The 15438-nt window shown below is 43.2% G+C and overlaps 1 protein-coding gene across 1 annotated transcript in view; it reads right to left on the bottom strand.

The window, feature by feature from the left end:
- The window catches only part of LOC124046180 (MORN repeat-containing protein 1-like), a 130434-nt gene that overhangs the window by 38880 nt on the left and 76116 nt on the right, over window positions 1-15438 (bottom strand). The window contains exons 14-15 of the mRNA XM_046366280.1: window positions 15277-15347; window positions 9957-10091 (exon numbers count right to left, since the gene is read on the bottom strand). Of these exons, the coding sequence (XP_046222236.1) occupies window positions 9957-10091; window positions 15277-15347 (206 nt within the window). The remainder of the gene's footprint in view (window positions 1-9956; window positions 10092-15276; window positions 15348-15438) is intronic.

Genomic DNA, 15438 nt, shown 5'->3' with positions numbered 1-15438 from the left:
ATTCGTGGCTTCTTCCATCATCAGGTTGCTGAAAGAACTTGGAATCCATGGACAGGCTCTGCGGCAGACCGTCAGAGCAGTTTCTCAAGCAGCTGAAAGAGGTAGCCAGTGGATCTGGATCAAACGGAAGGACCCTTGCTGGGCTATAACTTCATGACCCCTCACCCCCACCTGAGAACTCAATTCAGATCCCTCCAACTTGAGGAGGGCATATGAGGTATGCGGTCAGCTGTATGGCTGGCTCAGAGAAGAGGACGCCCCTGCCTTGCACAGTCCTGTGGGACATCTTAATTGGGCATGGGACACAAGCTAAGGCTTGATCACCCTTTAGCTGGCCACCTTTGATGAGGGTGTTTAGTGATTAAAGGCCGAAACACCCACTGATTCGAAGGCACACTACTGAGGATGTGTCCCAAAAATTGACATCTTACCCCAGTCTAAGAAATAAACCTCCCATGACACTCTGTCAACATCACGGCAAATCTCATGCGAGTGCATTCCATCTATTGGCACAATGGACAGTTTTTAACATCTCGTCCCGTGTTTTATGATTCAGGTATACAAACGTAAACCTGTCTCCCTCCACTTAGTATGATATATCATGTTTCGTATGGTATGTATTCATTTGTGAATTTCAGTTATCCATGTATGCATGTTACAAACTACAATTCATATATGTTACGAATTGAAATTTGTTACGAAATTGTGTAACAGTATAACGTCCCCTCGCCCATACCCGGGCGCGAACCAGGAACCCTCTGCACACATCAACAACCGTCACCCTCCGAAGCATCGTTACCCATCGCTCCAAAAAAGCCGCGGCCCTTGCAGAGCAAGGGGAACTACTACTTCAAGGTCTCAGAGCAAGTGACGTCACCGATTGAAACGCTATTTAGCGCGCACCGCTAACTAAGCTAGCCGTTTCACATCCGTTACAATTGCAATACGTATGATATGTTACGAATTCCGAAATTTGTTGTGGTGTAATGTAAGCTAGGCTAGGGGTTTGGGTTCGGGTTAAGGTTAGAGTTAGGGGTTACATTTAGGGTTGGTAGTTAAGGTTAGGGGAAGGGTTAGCTAACATGCTAAGTTGCAAAGTAGCTAAAAAATAGTAAGTAGTTGCAAAGTTGCTAATTAGCTAAAACGCTAAAGTTGTCCGTTTTGTGATTCGAACACGCAACTTTTGGGTTCCAAGACGTTTGCGTTATATGCCCACCTATCCTCCCCAACTAACCTCCATCCTTTTGTTTTTGGGTCATTTAAAAAACAAAAATATTCTGACATAAAGAGCACATATTCAACTTCAGAATTATGATTATTTTTTCACATCTCAAGAGGTTAAATAAATAAAAATGACTATAGTAATTGCATATTAACTGTCAAATAAAGTAACAGGGTAGACCGCAACAGGATAGACCGTAACAGGGTCGATGATTTCATCTTAAATCAGCCATAAATCCCCATGTGACAGGGGATATGGAAGCTTGTTGTGTGCAACAAGGTGTGGCAATTGAATGCAAGCTTCAGATTTGTATTTTATTGCTATCCTGTCTACCTTTGGGTAACAGAGGTTGAAGTGTTATGCTTGACCCACCCAGTTTTTCAGCATAAAACATCAGAAAAGTTACAAAAAGAGTAGAACTATGATTTAACTATGTTCAACATTTCCTTATATATATATTTTTTTTAAGGAATAGTTTTACCATATTAAAATGAGAGTTTTAATATGGAAAAAATCCCCATGTGGTCTATATTAAAGGGCACTTCATTTAACATAACAGGCTTTTATTTGATTTGAATATAACAGGCTTCACGCCTGAGTTCCAAATATTTCTAACGGTCACCCCAGTGTGAGTTTTGTTATGCACGTGATGTCAGAATGTGTTCTAACTGTTCTAAAATGTGATTGTTACGTAACAGGACAGTTAACCCAGGCTGTCCTCAAACCAAGGCACGCTGCCTGCTAATTATTCATAGGCTATGCTTCAACCTGTCGATTTCAAATTATTTTCTAACAAGTTTTATTTTCTAACAACAGTTTGAATTGAGGTGTGTTCCGCCTCCTCATTAATTCACATAGAAGTAGCCCATTCCACTTCAAAAGTTGCCCATTTCACGGACAATTTACATTTGAGGCATTACTGAGCCAGATAAACTTCTCTCTTCAAGGAGAGCCCAAGCACTTCCCCAGATCAAGTATGCAGACATTTGCGCATCTCCAGTCAGAACATAATTTGCATTAACTTTTCCGCCTGGCGCCCGCATTGCCTTCATTCTTGTTTTCCTTACTAATAATAACTTTGGACATGTGTGCGTTCCTATCAAAGTAAGTGCCTTATTACGTTATCATTATAGTTTCTGTATGTCGTGTTGTCATTTCCACTGTAGCACACCGTATGTATGTATGTATGTATGTATGTATGTATGTATGTATGTATGTATGTATGTATGTATGTATGTATGTATGTATGTATGTATGTATGTATGTATGTATGTATGTATGTATGTATGTATGTATGTATGTATGTATGGATCATAATGTATTTACTGTTTTATTAACTTGTTAGGGAAGTGCTCCCGCTGTGGGAACATCAATCAGTGGAAATTTCAAGTGCGCCACGTATAGTTTTTGATAAAACTCAAACTTTCATTAAAATTGACATACAATATACTGAATTAAAGCTACACTCGTTGTGAATCTATCCACCAAGTCAGATTTGTAAAATGCTTTTCGGCAAAAGCATGAGAAGCTATTATCTGATACCATGCACCCTCAAAATACTGCAACGTCACCTAACACGACAGATTTTGCGTTAGCCGTCGCAAACCAAAACGCTGAAATAAAATATAAAACATTCATTACCTTTGACGAGCTTCTTTCTTGGCACTCCTAGATCTCCCATAAACATCATTTAGGGTCTTTTTTTTCGATTAAATCAGTCCATATATAGCCTAGATATCGATCTAAGAATACTGTGTGATAAACGGAAAAAATAGCGTTTCATAACGTAACGTCATTTTTTAAAATTCAAAAAGTCGACAATAAACTTTCACAAAACACTTCGAAATACTGTTCTAATGCAACTTTAGGTATTAGTACACGTTAATAAGCGATAAAATTCATCAGGAGGCGATGTAATTTATTTTGCTGTCCGTGTATAAAACTTGTCTTGAGAGAGCTCGATCAAAACATCCGGTCGGAGACCGGAGGGAAGGAGTTCCCTTGAACCGGTTAGACCAAGAATCAATTGCGAATCAAATGACAAGACTCTAGACAACGTGTGGAAGCTGTAGGCAGTGTAACCTCGGCCCTATTTAATTGGGTTCACTTTGAACAATGCCTTGAAGTCGCGGAAGGATATATTTTTCAATTTTCAGTAAACAGATTTCCCTGCACTTTTCGATGAAACGCACGTTCTGTTAAAGCCACAGCCGTGATTTAAACAGTTTTAGAAACGTCTGAGTGTTTTCTATCCACACATACTAATCATATGCATATACTATATTCCTGGCATGAATAGCAGGGCGCTGAAATGTTGCGCGATTTTTAACAAAAAGCTGCGAAAAGCTGCCTGAATTCTCTGTGACAAAACATGCATTCCGATTATTGCATAGATTGTAATGGACACATATGAAAGTTGTACTGATTATGATGAGCTAATGCCAAGCTAATTGCCAGCTACAGTGCTTTGTGAAAGTATTCGGCCCCCTTGAACTCTGCGACCTTTTGCCACATTTCAGGCTTCAAACATAAAGATATAAAAATGTATTTTTTTGTGAAGAATCAACAGTATCTCGGACCTGCCTGGTGTGTTCCTTGTTCTTCATGATGCTCTCTGCGCTTTTAACGGACCTCTGAGACTATCACAGTGCAGGTGCATTTATACGGAGACTTGATTACACACAGGTGGATTGTATTTATCATCATTAGTCATTTAGGTCAACATTGGATCATTCAGAGATCCTCACTGAACTTCTGGAGAGAGTTTGCTCCACTGAAAGTAAAGGGCTGAATAATTTTGCACACCCAATTTTTCAGTTTTTGATTTGTTAAAAAAGTTTAAAATATCCAATAAATGTCGTTCCACTTCATGATTGTGTCCCACTTGTTGTTGATTCTTCACAAAAAAATACAGTTTTATATATTTATGTTTGAAGCCTTAAATGTGGCAAAAGGTCGCAAAGTTCAAGGGGGCCGAATACTTTCGCAAGGCACTGTATGTGTGGCACCATGTTTGTTGACATCATACAATGCATTCTGATTGTCATGTAAACGTCTGTCAGTCCAAAGATGTCATAACAAAACGAGGTGAAGGGATGGTTCGCTCATCTTTCGAGTAAACTTCCGGAAGTGAATTATGTAAATAAATTATGGTAAACGACAAACCCCCTTCAACATGCATACTGCAAACAAACCCAACTAAGACTTTGCCTGTCTTATCCGGTGTCCTGTGTGATTTTTTATGCTCTCTCTAATTCTCTCTTTCTTTCCCTCTCTCAGAGGATCTGAGAGACTATGCCTCAGGACTACCTGGCATGGTGACTCCTTGCTGTCCCCAGTCCACTTGGCTGTGCTGCTGCTCCAGTTTCAACTGTTCTGCCTGCGGCTATGGAACCCTGACCTGTTCACTGGATGTGCTACCTGTCCCAGACCTGCTGTTTTCAACTCTCTAGAGACAGCAGGAGCGGTAGAGATACTCTCAATGATCGGCTATGAAAAGCCAGCTGACATTTACTCCTGAGGTGCTGACTTGTTGCACCCTCGACAACTACTGTGATTATTATTATCTGACCCTGCTGGTCATTTATGAACATTTGGACATCTTGGCAATGTTCTGTTATAATCTCCACCCGGCACAGCCAGAAGAGGACTGGCCACCCCTCAGCCTGGTTCCACTCTAGGTTTCTTCCTAGGTTTTGGCCTTTCTAGGGAGTTTTTCCTAGCCACCGTGCATCTACACCTGCATTGCTTGCTTTTTGGGGTTTTAGGCTGGGTTTCTGTACAGCACTTTGAGACATCAGAAGGTGAGATGTAAGAAGGGCTATATAAATAAATTTGATTTGACCATCATACCAGGTCATTTAATGTTTAAAAACAAACAAAAAATATGAATAAGATATTTGTCTACAGAAATGCCCTTTCTTACCAATCTCTACAGCTTCATTCCAAAAACGAATCCTGTGAAACGACGTCAACACATACTGGGGGAGTTACTGGCTAGCTTAGCTAACGAACTAGCTATGTCGGTTGTAGCTCACATGACCAGAATGACAGACAAACCACCAAAGGCACACCCTATTTCTGTTTGAATATTGAGAAAGGGGTGGAGTTGGTCAGTTGTTCGTGCCCAAAGTCGACCTTTAAAATATCAAAAAGGCACTCATTTCCCGGAACGACCCTTTTGGCTTAAGTAACCTTCTGTCATACCAAATGTAACATATCATACTAATTGGCGGGTCAGAGATTTACAGTTACTATGTATGTTATGTCTATTCTTTGAGGCCACGCTGGACGTTGAGTGATTGTCATTCACCAGTCATTTTCATTTCACTCATTTTTATTTGAGGTTAAATGAGGCTGCTTCCAATCATATAGAACCGTATTAGAATCATTTATGGCATTTCCAGTAAAGTATAAACTCTGCTGCTCTGTATCAATGAGGAACACTCTCCCAACTGTCACTAAAACTAAGAATAACAACAACAAAAATATCTAGTTAACAGAAGAAAGGAAGACAAAATAAGGACAAAAGAAGGACAGAAGAAAAAGGAAAAGAAAGAGGACAAGAAAGTGAAACAGTCAGCACTTCTATTGCAACTTCGTTTTTCGTTGTCCTAACGTAGTCTACACTGCTATCTGCCCAGCAGCTAGCCAGCTAGCAAACGTCCACCATCTACCGAATAGCAGCACTGTAGAAACTATTACACTCAACTGAACGACTTGATTAGTGTAGTGTTAGCTAGCTACATAGTTGTCTTTGCTGTCTTCGTATCCAAGATAATTGTGTAGTTTAGAGCGTGTAGTCTTAGAGTGATTATCTTAATTTACCGAGGTTAGCTAGCCAGCTATTTGTCGTCCTTAACGTAGGAGACTCTGCTAGCTAGCCAACAGCTAGCCAATGTCTACTGAATAGAACTTCCGCACTCAACAACCCGGTCGCATTCCGCTTCGCTCCACAGGTAGTATCACATTTCTCATTTCATTTCTTTACAGCACAACGGTTTGATTTGTTTGATCGTAGCTAGTTACATAGCTAGCTACATAGCCGTCTGTGTATCAAAGATAATTGTGTAGTCTAGAGCGATTTTCTAGGTTAGCTAGCCAGCTATTGTCGTTCTTTTAACGCAACGTAACGTAATCAACACTGCTAGCTAGCCAGCTAGCCCCCGAATAGCAGCACTGTAGAGACTATTACACTCAACGGAACGACTTGATTAGTGTAGTGTCAACAACGCAGCCACTGCCAGCTAGCCTACAAAGTCAACAACGCAGCCACTGCCAGCTAGCCTACTTCAGCAGTACTGTATCATTTTAATCATTTTAGTCAATAAGATTCTTGCTACGTAAGCTTAACTTTCTGAACATTCGAGACGTGTAGTCCACTTGTCATTCCAATCTCCTTGCATTAGCGTAGCCTCTTCTGTAGCCTGTCAACTATGTGTCTGTCTATCCCTGTTCTCTCCTCTCTGCACAGACCATACAAACGCTCCACACCGCGTGGCCGCTGCCACCCTAATCTGGTGGTCCCAGCGCGCACGACCCACGTGGAGTTCCAGGTCTCTGGTAGCCTCTGGAACTGCCGATCTGCGGCCAACAAGGCAGAGTTCATCTCAGCCTATGCCTCCGTCCAGTCCCTCGACTTCTTGGCACTGACAGAAACATGGATCACCACAGATAACACTGCTACTCCTACTGCTCTCTCTTCGTCCGCCCACGTGTTCTCGCACACCCGAGAGCTTCTGGTCAGCGGGGTGGTGGCATCGGGATCCTTATCTCTCCCAAGTGGTCATTCTCTCTTTCTCCCCTTACCCATCTGTCTATCGCCTCCTTTGAATTTCATGCTGTCACAGTTACCAGCCCTTTCAAGCTTAACATCCTTATCATTTATCGCCCTCCAGGTCCCCTCGGAGAGTTCATCAATGAGCTTGATGCATTGATAAGCTCCTTTCCTGAGGACGGCTCACCTCTCACAGTTCTGGGCGACTTTAACCTCCCCACGTCTACCTTTGACTCATTCCTCTCTGCCTCCTTCTTTCCACTCCTCTCCTCTTTTGACCTCACCCTCTCACCTTCCCCCTACTCACAAGGCAGGCAATACGCTCGACCTCATCTTTACTAGATGCTGTTCTTCCACTAACCTCATTGCAACTCCCCTCCAAGTCTCCGACCACTACCTTGTATCCTTTTCCCTCTCGCTCTCATCCAACACTTCCCACACTGCCCCTACTCGGATGGTATCGCGCCGTCCCAACCTTCGCTCTCTCTCCCCCGCTACTCTCTCCTCTTCCATCCTATCATCTCTTCCCTCTGCTCAAACCTTCTCCAACCTATCTCCTGATTCTGCCTCCTCAACCCTCCTCTCCTCCCTTTCTGCATCCTTTGACTCTCTATGTCTCCTATCTTCCAGGCCGGCTCGGTCCTCCCCTCCCGCTCCGTGGCTTGACGACTCATTGCGAGCTCACAGAACAGGGCTCCGGGCAGCCGAGCGGAAATGGAGGAAAACTCGCCTCCCTGCGGACCTGGCATCCTTTCGCTCCCTCCTCTCTACATTTTCCTCCTCTGTCTCTGCTGCTAAAGCCACTTTCTACCACTCTAAATTCCAAGCATCTGCCTCTAACCCTAGGAAGCTCTTTGCCACCTTCTCCTCCCTCTTGAATCCTCCTCCCCCCCCTCCTCCCTCTCTGCAGATGACTTCGTCAACCATTTTGAAAAGAAGGTCGACGACATCCGATCCTCGTTTGCTAAGTCAAACGACACCGCTGGTTCTGCTCACACTGCCCTACCCTGTGCTCTGACCTCTTTCTCCCCTCTCTCTCCAGATGAAATCTAGCGTCTTGTGACGGCCGGCCGCCCAACAACCTGCCCGCTCGACCCTATCCCCTCCTCTCTTCTCCAGACCATTTCCGGAGACCTTCTCCCTTACCTCACCTCGCTCATCAACTTATCCCTGACCGCTGGCTACGTCCCTTCCGTCTTCAAGAGAGCGAGAGTTGCACCCCTTCTGAAAAAACCTACACTCGATCCCTCCGATGTTAACAACTACAGACCAGTATCCCTTCTTTCTTTTCTCTCCAAAACTCTTGAACGTGCCGTCCTTGGTCAGCTCTCCCGCTATCTCTCTCAGAATGACCTTCTTGATCCAAATCAGTCAGGTTTCAAGACTAGTCATTCAACTGAGACTGCTCTTCTCTGTATCACGGAGGCGCTCCGCACCGCTAAAGCTAACTCTCTCTCCTCTGCTCTCATCCTTCTAGACCTATCGGCTGCCTTCGATACTGTGAACCATCAGATCCTCCTCTCCACCCTCTCCGAGTTGGGCATCTCCGGCGCGGCCCACGCTTGGATTGCGTCCTACCTGACAGGTCGCTCCTACCAGGTGGCGTGGCGAGAATCTGTCTCCTCACCACGCGCTCTCACCACTGGTGTCCCCCAGGGCTCTGTCCTAGGCCCTCTCCTATTCTCGCTATACACCAAGTCACTTGGCTCTGTCATAACCTCACATGGTCTCTCCTATCATTGCTATGCAGACGACACACAATTAATCTTCTCCTTTCCCCTTCTGATGACCAGGTGGCGAATCGCATCTCTGCATGTCTGGCAGACATATCAGTGTGGATGATGGATCACCACCTCAAGCTGAACTTCGGCAAGACGGAGCTGCTCTTCCTCCCGGGGAAGGACTGCCCGTTCCATGATCTCGCCATCACGGTTGACAACTCCATTGTGTCCTCCTCCCAGAGCGCTAAGAACCTTGGCGTGATCCTGGACAACACCCTGTCGTTCTCAACTAACATCAAGGCGGTGGCCCGTTCCTGTAGGTTCATGCTCTACAACATCCGTAGAGTACGACCCTGCCTCACACAGGAAGCGGCGCAGGTCCTAATCCAGGCACTTGTCATCTCCCGTCTGGATTACTGCAACTCGCTGTTGGCTGGGCTCCCTGCCTGTGCCATTAAACCCCTACAACTCATCCAGAACGCCGCAGCCCGTCTGGTGTTCAACCTTCCCAAGTTCTCTCACGTCACCCCGCTCCTCCGCTCTCTCCACTGGATTCCAGTTGAAGCTCGCATCCGCTACAAGACCATGGTGCTTGCCTACGGAGCTGTGAGGGGAACGGCACCTCAGTACCTCCAGGCTCTGATCAGGCCCTACACCCAAACAAGGGCACTGCGTTCATCCACCTCTGGCCTGCTCGCCTCCCTACCACTGAGGAAGTACAGTTCCCGCTCAGCCCAGTCAAAACTGTTCGCTGCTCTGGCCCCCCAATGGTGGAACAAACTCCCTCACGACGCCAGGACAGCGGAGTCAATCACCACCTTCCGGAGACACCTGAAACCCCACCTCTTTAAGGAATACCTAGGATAGGATAAGTAATCCTTCTCACCCCCCCTTTAAGATTTAGATGCACTATTGTAAAGTGACTGTTCTACTGGATGTCATAAGGTGAATGCACCAATTTGTAAGTCGCTCTGGACAAGAGCGTCTGCTAAACGACTTAAATGTAAATGTAAATGTAAAACCATGCCTGGATTCTTCCATACTGAAAACATGACCATGTATAAACAATTTGAAGTAATAAATGCCAAAGTTGATGTGACAGTTGATGCTAGAACAAACATGTTGATTTCCCATTGAAGAGTTTATTGTGAGGTTCTGAGTGCTGAAGGTCGTGTCATGCTTCTCTTCTAAAGTCTTCTATGAAAGCCTCTGGCGTGTTGAGAAGGACGTCACTTACTCTTGGTTTTGTCCGTCTGGCTGTTTTTACTTTTGGTCTTGGCAGGAAACAACCGCAGCAGGGCAAATGCTGGGGGTAAGGTCTGGCCTTGAAATGGTGGGTTGGTTACATCTTTCACCATAATCACATATTCACCTATGGCAGAGAGAAAAAAGCAATTCAAATGTAAATATTAAGTGACATTGTACTCCCAACTCACAAAGGTTGAGGAAATATGGGTCTAGTCGTCAATGGGTTAACAGGTTGGCTGGTGGCTTCAGACTTGGTGCTCCCTGGGGTCAAAGGGACTTTGTTTGATACAGAAGGTTGGCGTTGGCTGCTGCAGTGATATGACCTTGTCTGAGACGAGGGGACAGTTACATTTCCATAATGTTTAACGGTATCAACACAATCATTTTGATCTGGATTAAATATCCTTTAGTCCCTGAAGAAAATAATGGAGCCAATGCTAACTATAGCTGGTTGAGTTCATGCTTTATGTTGGATTCCATGAATGAAATCAAACCATGAATGACAGCACATAGGCAATGCAGTACCACAGCGATTGCACCGATAGAAAGGCTGTTCAGAAGCAAATGGTTCGCCACATGTGCAGAAAGATCACATCTGAGTTCACTTTCTTTCTTCCTTTGTCCTCTGGTAATAGGACGGCGCACAATTGGCCCAGCGTCATCCAGGTTTGGCAGGGGTAGGCCGTCATTGTAAATAAGAATTTGTTCTTAACTGACTAGCCTAGTTAAATAAAGGTGAAATAAAAACAAATGTCTATCCGCCTTGCGTATATACTCACCAGAAAGAGCGAGGCAGAGAGAGGGGACTATCACAGCTGACAGGGCATATCCCATGACATCACACTGTGTCCTGTAAATCCGCTGGGTTAATATGGCACAAAGACATCAGAGCCCTGGCCCTCTAGGCCGATAGGTTCCTCAGCTGTTGTCCTCTGGCCAACCGCTCCAGTCCACAGAGAGCTCAGCAGCAGTGGCAGCCAGGCGATCGTTTTACCGTGGGGCAGGCATTCTTCCTCCGGGCTATCACTTCATCATGGTTGCATCCCAAATAGCACCCTATTCCCTATGTAGTGTTTTACTTTTGACCAGGGCACTATTATAGCCCCCATAGGGCTCTGGTAAAAAAAAATGTGCACTAGTGAAAAGGGTGCAATTTGGGACATATACCATGCCTCCACACAGCGGCAAAGGTAGTGTTATGGGATAGAGGAATTAGGTCTGTAAGCTTAGGGGGTATAGTATCTATAGCGGGTAGGCTCCCCGAACATAAGCCCCACTTCCTGAGTTATGGGCCCGCCACACATGTCCCCTGACGTATGAAATATCACCGTCACTGGCTGAATGACTTGCTGAAGGAGAGTTTTGTGTGTGTGGGTGCGTGCATGTAAGAGGGTATAAAAGGCAAAATCTAAAACAGTTTGGAGAATATTCTTAACTTAAAGTGCAAGTCCAATTATTTTGCATTGTATATTTCGTATAGATAAACTATGTACAACTCATATACCATGCATAAGTAACGTCTAAATTTCACTTTTTATGTCCACAATTGGTTGAACGTGCACGCAGACAGTATGCTAGTTAAATGCTAGTTATTATTATTATTATTATTAGTTATGCTAGTTAAACATAATACAGAGTGAGATTTCTCACACTTCGTATTGTGTTTGATCCTCCATCTTAGATAGCGTGTCCTTAGGCAAGGCTGGAAATATCATTAAGAAAAATAAATCTACAAAGAAACGGAAGAGAGAGGATCTTTAGTTCCAAAAGCAGGAGGAGCGCAAAATTACAGAGCTGCTGCCTGTTCCCTGCTCCTTGCCACAATGCTCCCAAAGACCAAGGAAAACATCCACAGAGGTCTACAGCACTGGAAATAAAACTCCAGCATGCAGGTTACTTCAGAGGAGAAGGGATATGGGCGGACAGGTGCTCCGTTTCTGCATGGTCGTCACCAATCTCATTTCATATCCCCCCATATATTTATGAGTATTTTTATATATGAAACACTGTGAAAGGAGAGGGTAATGGAAATGCTGTAGGAAGCTCCGCTCTGTTATTATCTGTTAAACACTTGTCTTATACTTTCCTTTAATTTTTGTTTTTTTGATTTGATTTCCACTTTGTTGCCAGGGGTCTGAAAGAAAGTTTAAATTCTTGAAAATGAGAGCAAAAGGCTTTACCTTGACCATTGGGCAGGTCTGACTTAATCTCACTTGGCAGAAGAGTCATGCCCATAGGGGGCACAAGGGCACGTGCCCCCTCACATTTTTCAGATGTTAAAGGGCAAGTCCAGCACTTTTCAAATCATTTTCATTATCTCCAGCACAATACCAGTCAAGTCAAAGTCCAACAGCTTCTACCCCCAAGCCATAAGACTCCTGAACAGCTAATCAAAGGGCTACCCAGACCCCTCTTTTATGCTGCTGCAACTCTGTTTATAACCTATGCATAGTCATTTTAACTCTACCTACATGTACATATTACCTCAATTACCTCAACTAACATGTGCCCCCGCACAATGACTCTGTACTGGTACCCCCTGTATATTTATTTATTTAACCAGGAAGGGCTCATTGAGATTTGAAATCTCTTTTTCATGTCATTACACAATTACAGACAGACATGAAAAACTACAAGTAATCTAGTAAAAAACATAGAATTCACAAGTGTATAACAAAATCATAAAACAGCTAATTAAAAACATTGACAGGTCAGGGAATCGGCCTCAAAATATAGCCTCGCTTGTTATAAAATGTCCTCCCTCTGTCTAGAAACTTGTTTTCTTACGTTTTAATCCTACCCTCTGATGTCACAGAGAAGCATTTTTTAGGACCTTGATTCTTATCTTTTTAACCAGAGATCATAGAAACACACCATTTTCACATATCTAGACACGGGTATGGAGCTGGAAATAATAAATGAGGTTGGAAAGTGGTGGAATTACCCTTTAAATGCATTACTAAACTTCATTTTCAAGCTCACATTTTCTCATAATTATTTATAAAAAGATATGTCATCTGTACTTTGCGGAGGGGCCACACTGACTGGACCACGCAAAGAGTACCCCCGTTCTCCCTAGTAAGCGGTTCACTCCAAGGTGCACCACAGAGCAAAAGATATGCTACGGTAGTGGAGGAGGAGAAAGCGTTTTCAATGACAGACACAATGTTTGATTTTCGCTGCCGGTGATGGGCAGGACTCACAGGAGGTATGTTTTGTAAATTAATTTGATCAAGCTATTGATTCCTACTTGATGAATAAATAAAACAAAAAGGTTTTGTTGTATCTTTGTAACACTATCCACCTAGCAATTTTATGAAGTTGGCTTTAGCTAGCCAGCTAGATACTGTTGAAGTGGGAAGTTCACATACACTTAGGTTGGAGTCATTAAAACTTGTTAAACTTTTCAACCACTCCACAAATGTCTTGTTAACAAACTATAGTTTTGGCAAGTCGGTTAGGACATCTATTTTGTGCATGACACGAGTCATTTTTCCAACAATTGTTTACAGACAGATTATTTCACTTATAATTCACTGTATCACAATTCCAGTGGGTCAGAAGTTTAAATACACAAAGTTGACTGTGCCTTTAACCTGTTGCGACGAGCAATCCCGTATCCGGGAGCGTAATTATAGCCTCACGCTCATTACCATAACGCAACATTAACTACTCATGAAAATCGCAAATGAAATGAAATAAATATATTGGCTCACAAGCTTAGCCTTTTGTTGACAACACTGTCATCTCAGATTTTCAAAAAATGCTATTCAAACATAGCTACACAAGCATTTGTGTAAGAGTAGTGATAGCTAGCATAGCATTAAGCCTAGCATTCAGCAGGCAACATTTTCACAAAAACAAGAAAAGCATTCAAATAAAATAATTGACCTTTTAAGAACTTCGGCTGTTTTCAATGAGGAGACTCTCAGTTTGATAGCAAATGTTCAGTTTTTCCCAAAAAGATTATTTGTGGAGGAGAAATCGCTCCGTTTTGTTCATCACGTTTGGCTGAGAAAAAAAACAACAAAAATTCAGTCATTAAAACGCGAACTTTTTTCCAAATTAACTCCATTATATCGACAGAAACATGGCAAACGTTGTTTAGAATCAATCCTCAAGGTGTTTTTCACATATCTATTCGATGATAAGTCACTCGTGGCAGTTTGGTTTCTCCTCTGTTCAAAATGGAAACATGCACGCACCTGGAGATTACGCAATAGTTTCGACGGAGGACACGGAGCGGACACCTGGTAAATGTAGTCTCTTATGGTAAATTTTCCAATGATATGCCTACAAATATGTCACAATGCTGCAAACACCTTGGGGAAACAACAGAAAGTGTAGGCTCTCTCCTTGCGCATTCACAGCCATATAAGGAGACATTGGAACACAGCGCCTCAAAAATCTGGCTCACTTCCTGTATGAAATTTCATCTTGGTTTCGCCTGTAGCATAAGTTCTGTGGCACTCACAGACAATATCTTTGTAGTTTTGGAAATGTCAGAGTGTTTTCTTTCCAAAGCTGTCAATTATATGCATTGTCGAGCATCTTTTCGTGACAAAATATCTTGTTTAAAACGGGAACGTTTTTCATCCAAAATTAAATACTGCCCCCAGAGGTTCAAGAAGTTAAACCGCTTGGAAAACTCCAGAAAATTATGTCATGGCTTTAGAAGCTTCTGATCGGCTAATTGAAATCATTTGAGTCAATTGGAGGTGTACCTGTGGATGTATTTCAAGGCCTACCTTCAAACTCAGTACCTAACTGACCTAAGACAGGGAATTTGTACTAGGATTAAATGTCAGGAATTGTGAAAAACTGAGTTTAAATGTATTTGGCTAAGGTGTATGTAAACTTCCGACTTCAACTGTAGGTTCCAAATCTCCCAACCTCATAACTAGCTACCAAGCCATTTCAGACTATCAATCATCAAGTTAGAGTAGCTTGTCTAACTATCTTAGCTGGCATGTCTGCTGGCAAGGTTGCTAGACTTTAGAAAATGCTCAAATTGCTTTAATTCTTGGGTTGTGACACTATATACCAGTGTAGCAGTTTTACTAAATTCCTAAGGCATAAGCGTTCTTAAAGAATCAATGTGCATCATTCATTAAAATGACAATTGAAAAGGTAAAAAGCTATGCTTAGATGATCTATGCGGGATTATTATTTTACATAGAATTGGGCATAACGATTGTGCTCTAGATTACAGATGTTTGAAAAACTCTCAGACTTCCGGAGGGCCCCCCCCCGATCCTCACGTACTTTGTGCCCCCTTTAAAATAATGGGTGCAAGACGCCTGTGTCACCTGGCCTCACACTCCTGCTGTCAATGGAGCTTTTCTTTGTGTTGCTGGTAAAACAAGACCCCGTGCTTGACCTGCAGAGAGAGAGAGAGAGAGAAAGAGCTTCATCAATTCATTTAAAGAACATCACGGAATCGGGACCTACAAATCAATCGATTGAACTGG

Source organism: Oncorhynchus gorbuscha, linkage group LG10, assembly GCF_021184085.1.
Source record: "Oncorhynchus gorbuscha isolate QuinsamMale2020 ecotype Even-year linkage group LG10, OgorEven_v1.0, whole genome shotgun sequence".
NCBI lineage: Eukaryota > Metazoa > Chordata > Actinopteri > Salmoniformes > Salmonidae > Oncorhynchus > Oncorhynchus gorbuscha.
The sequence above is the reverse complement of the archived record's forward strand: the minus strand, read 5'-3'. Positions and strand labels throughout refer to the sequence as shown.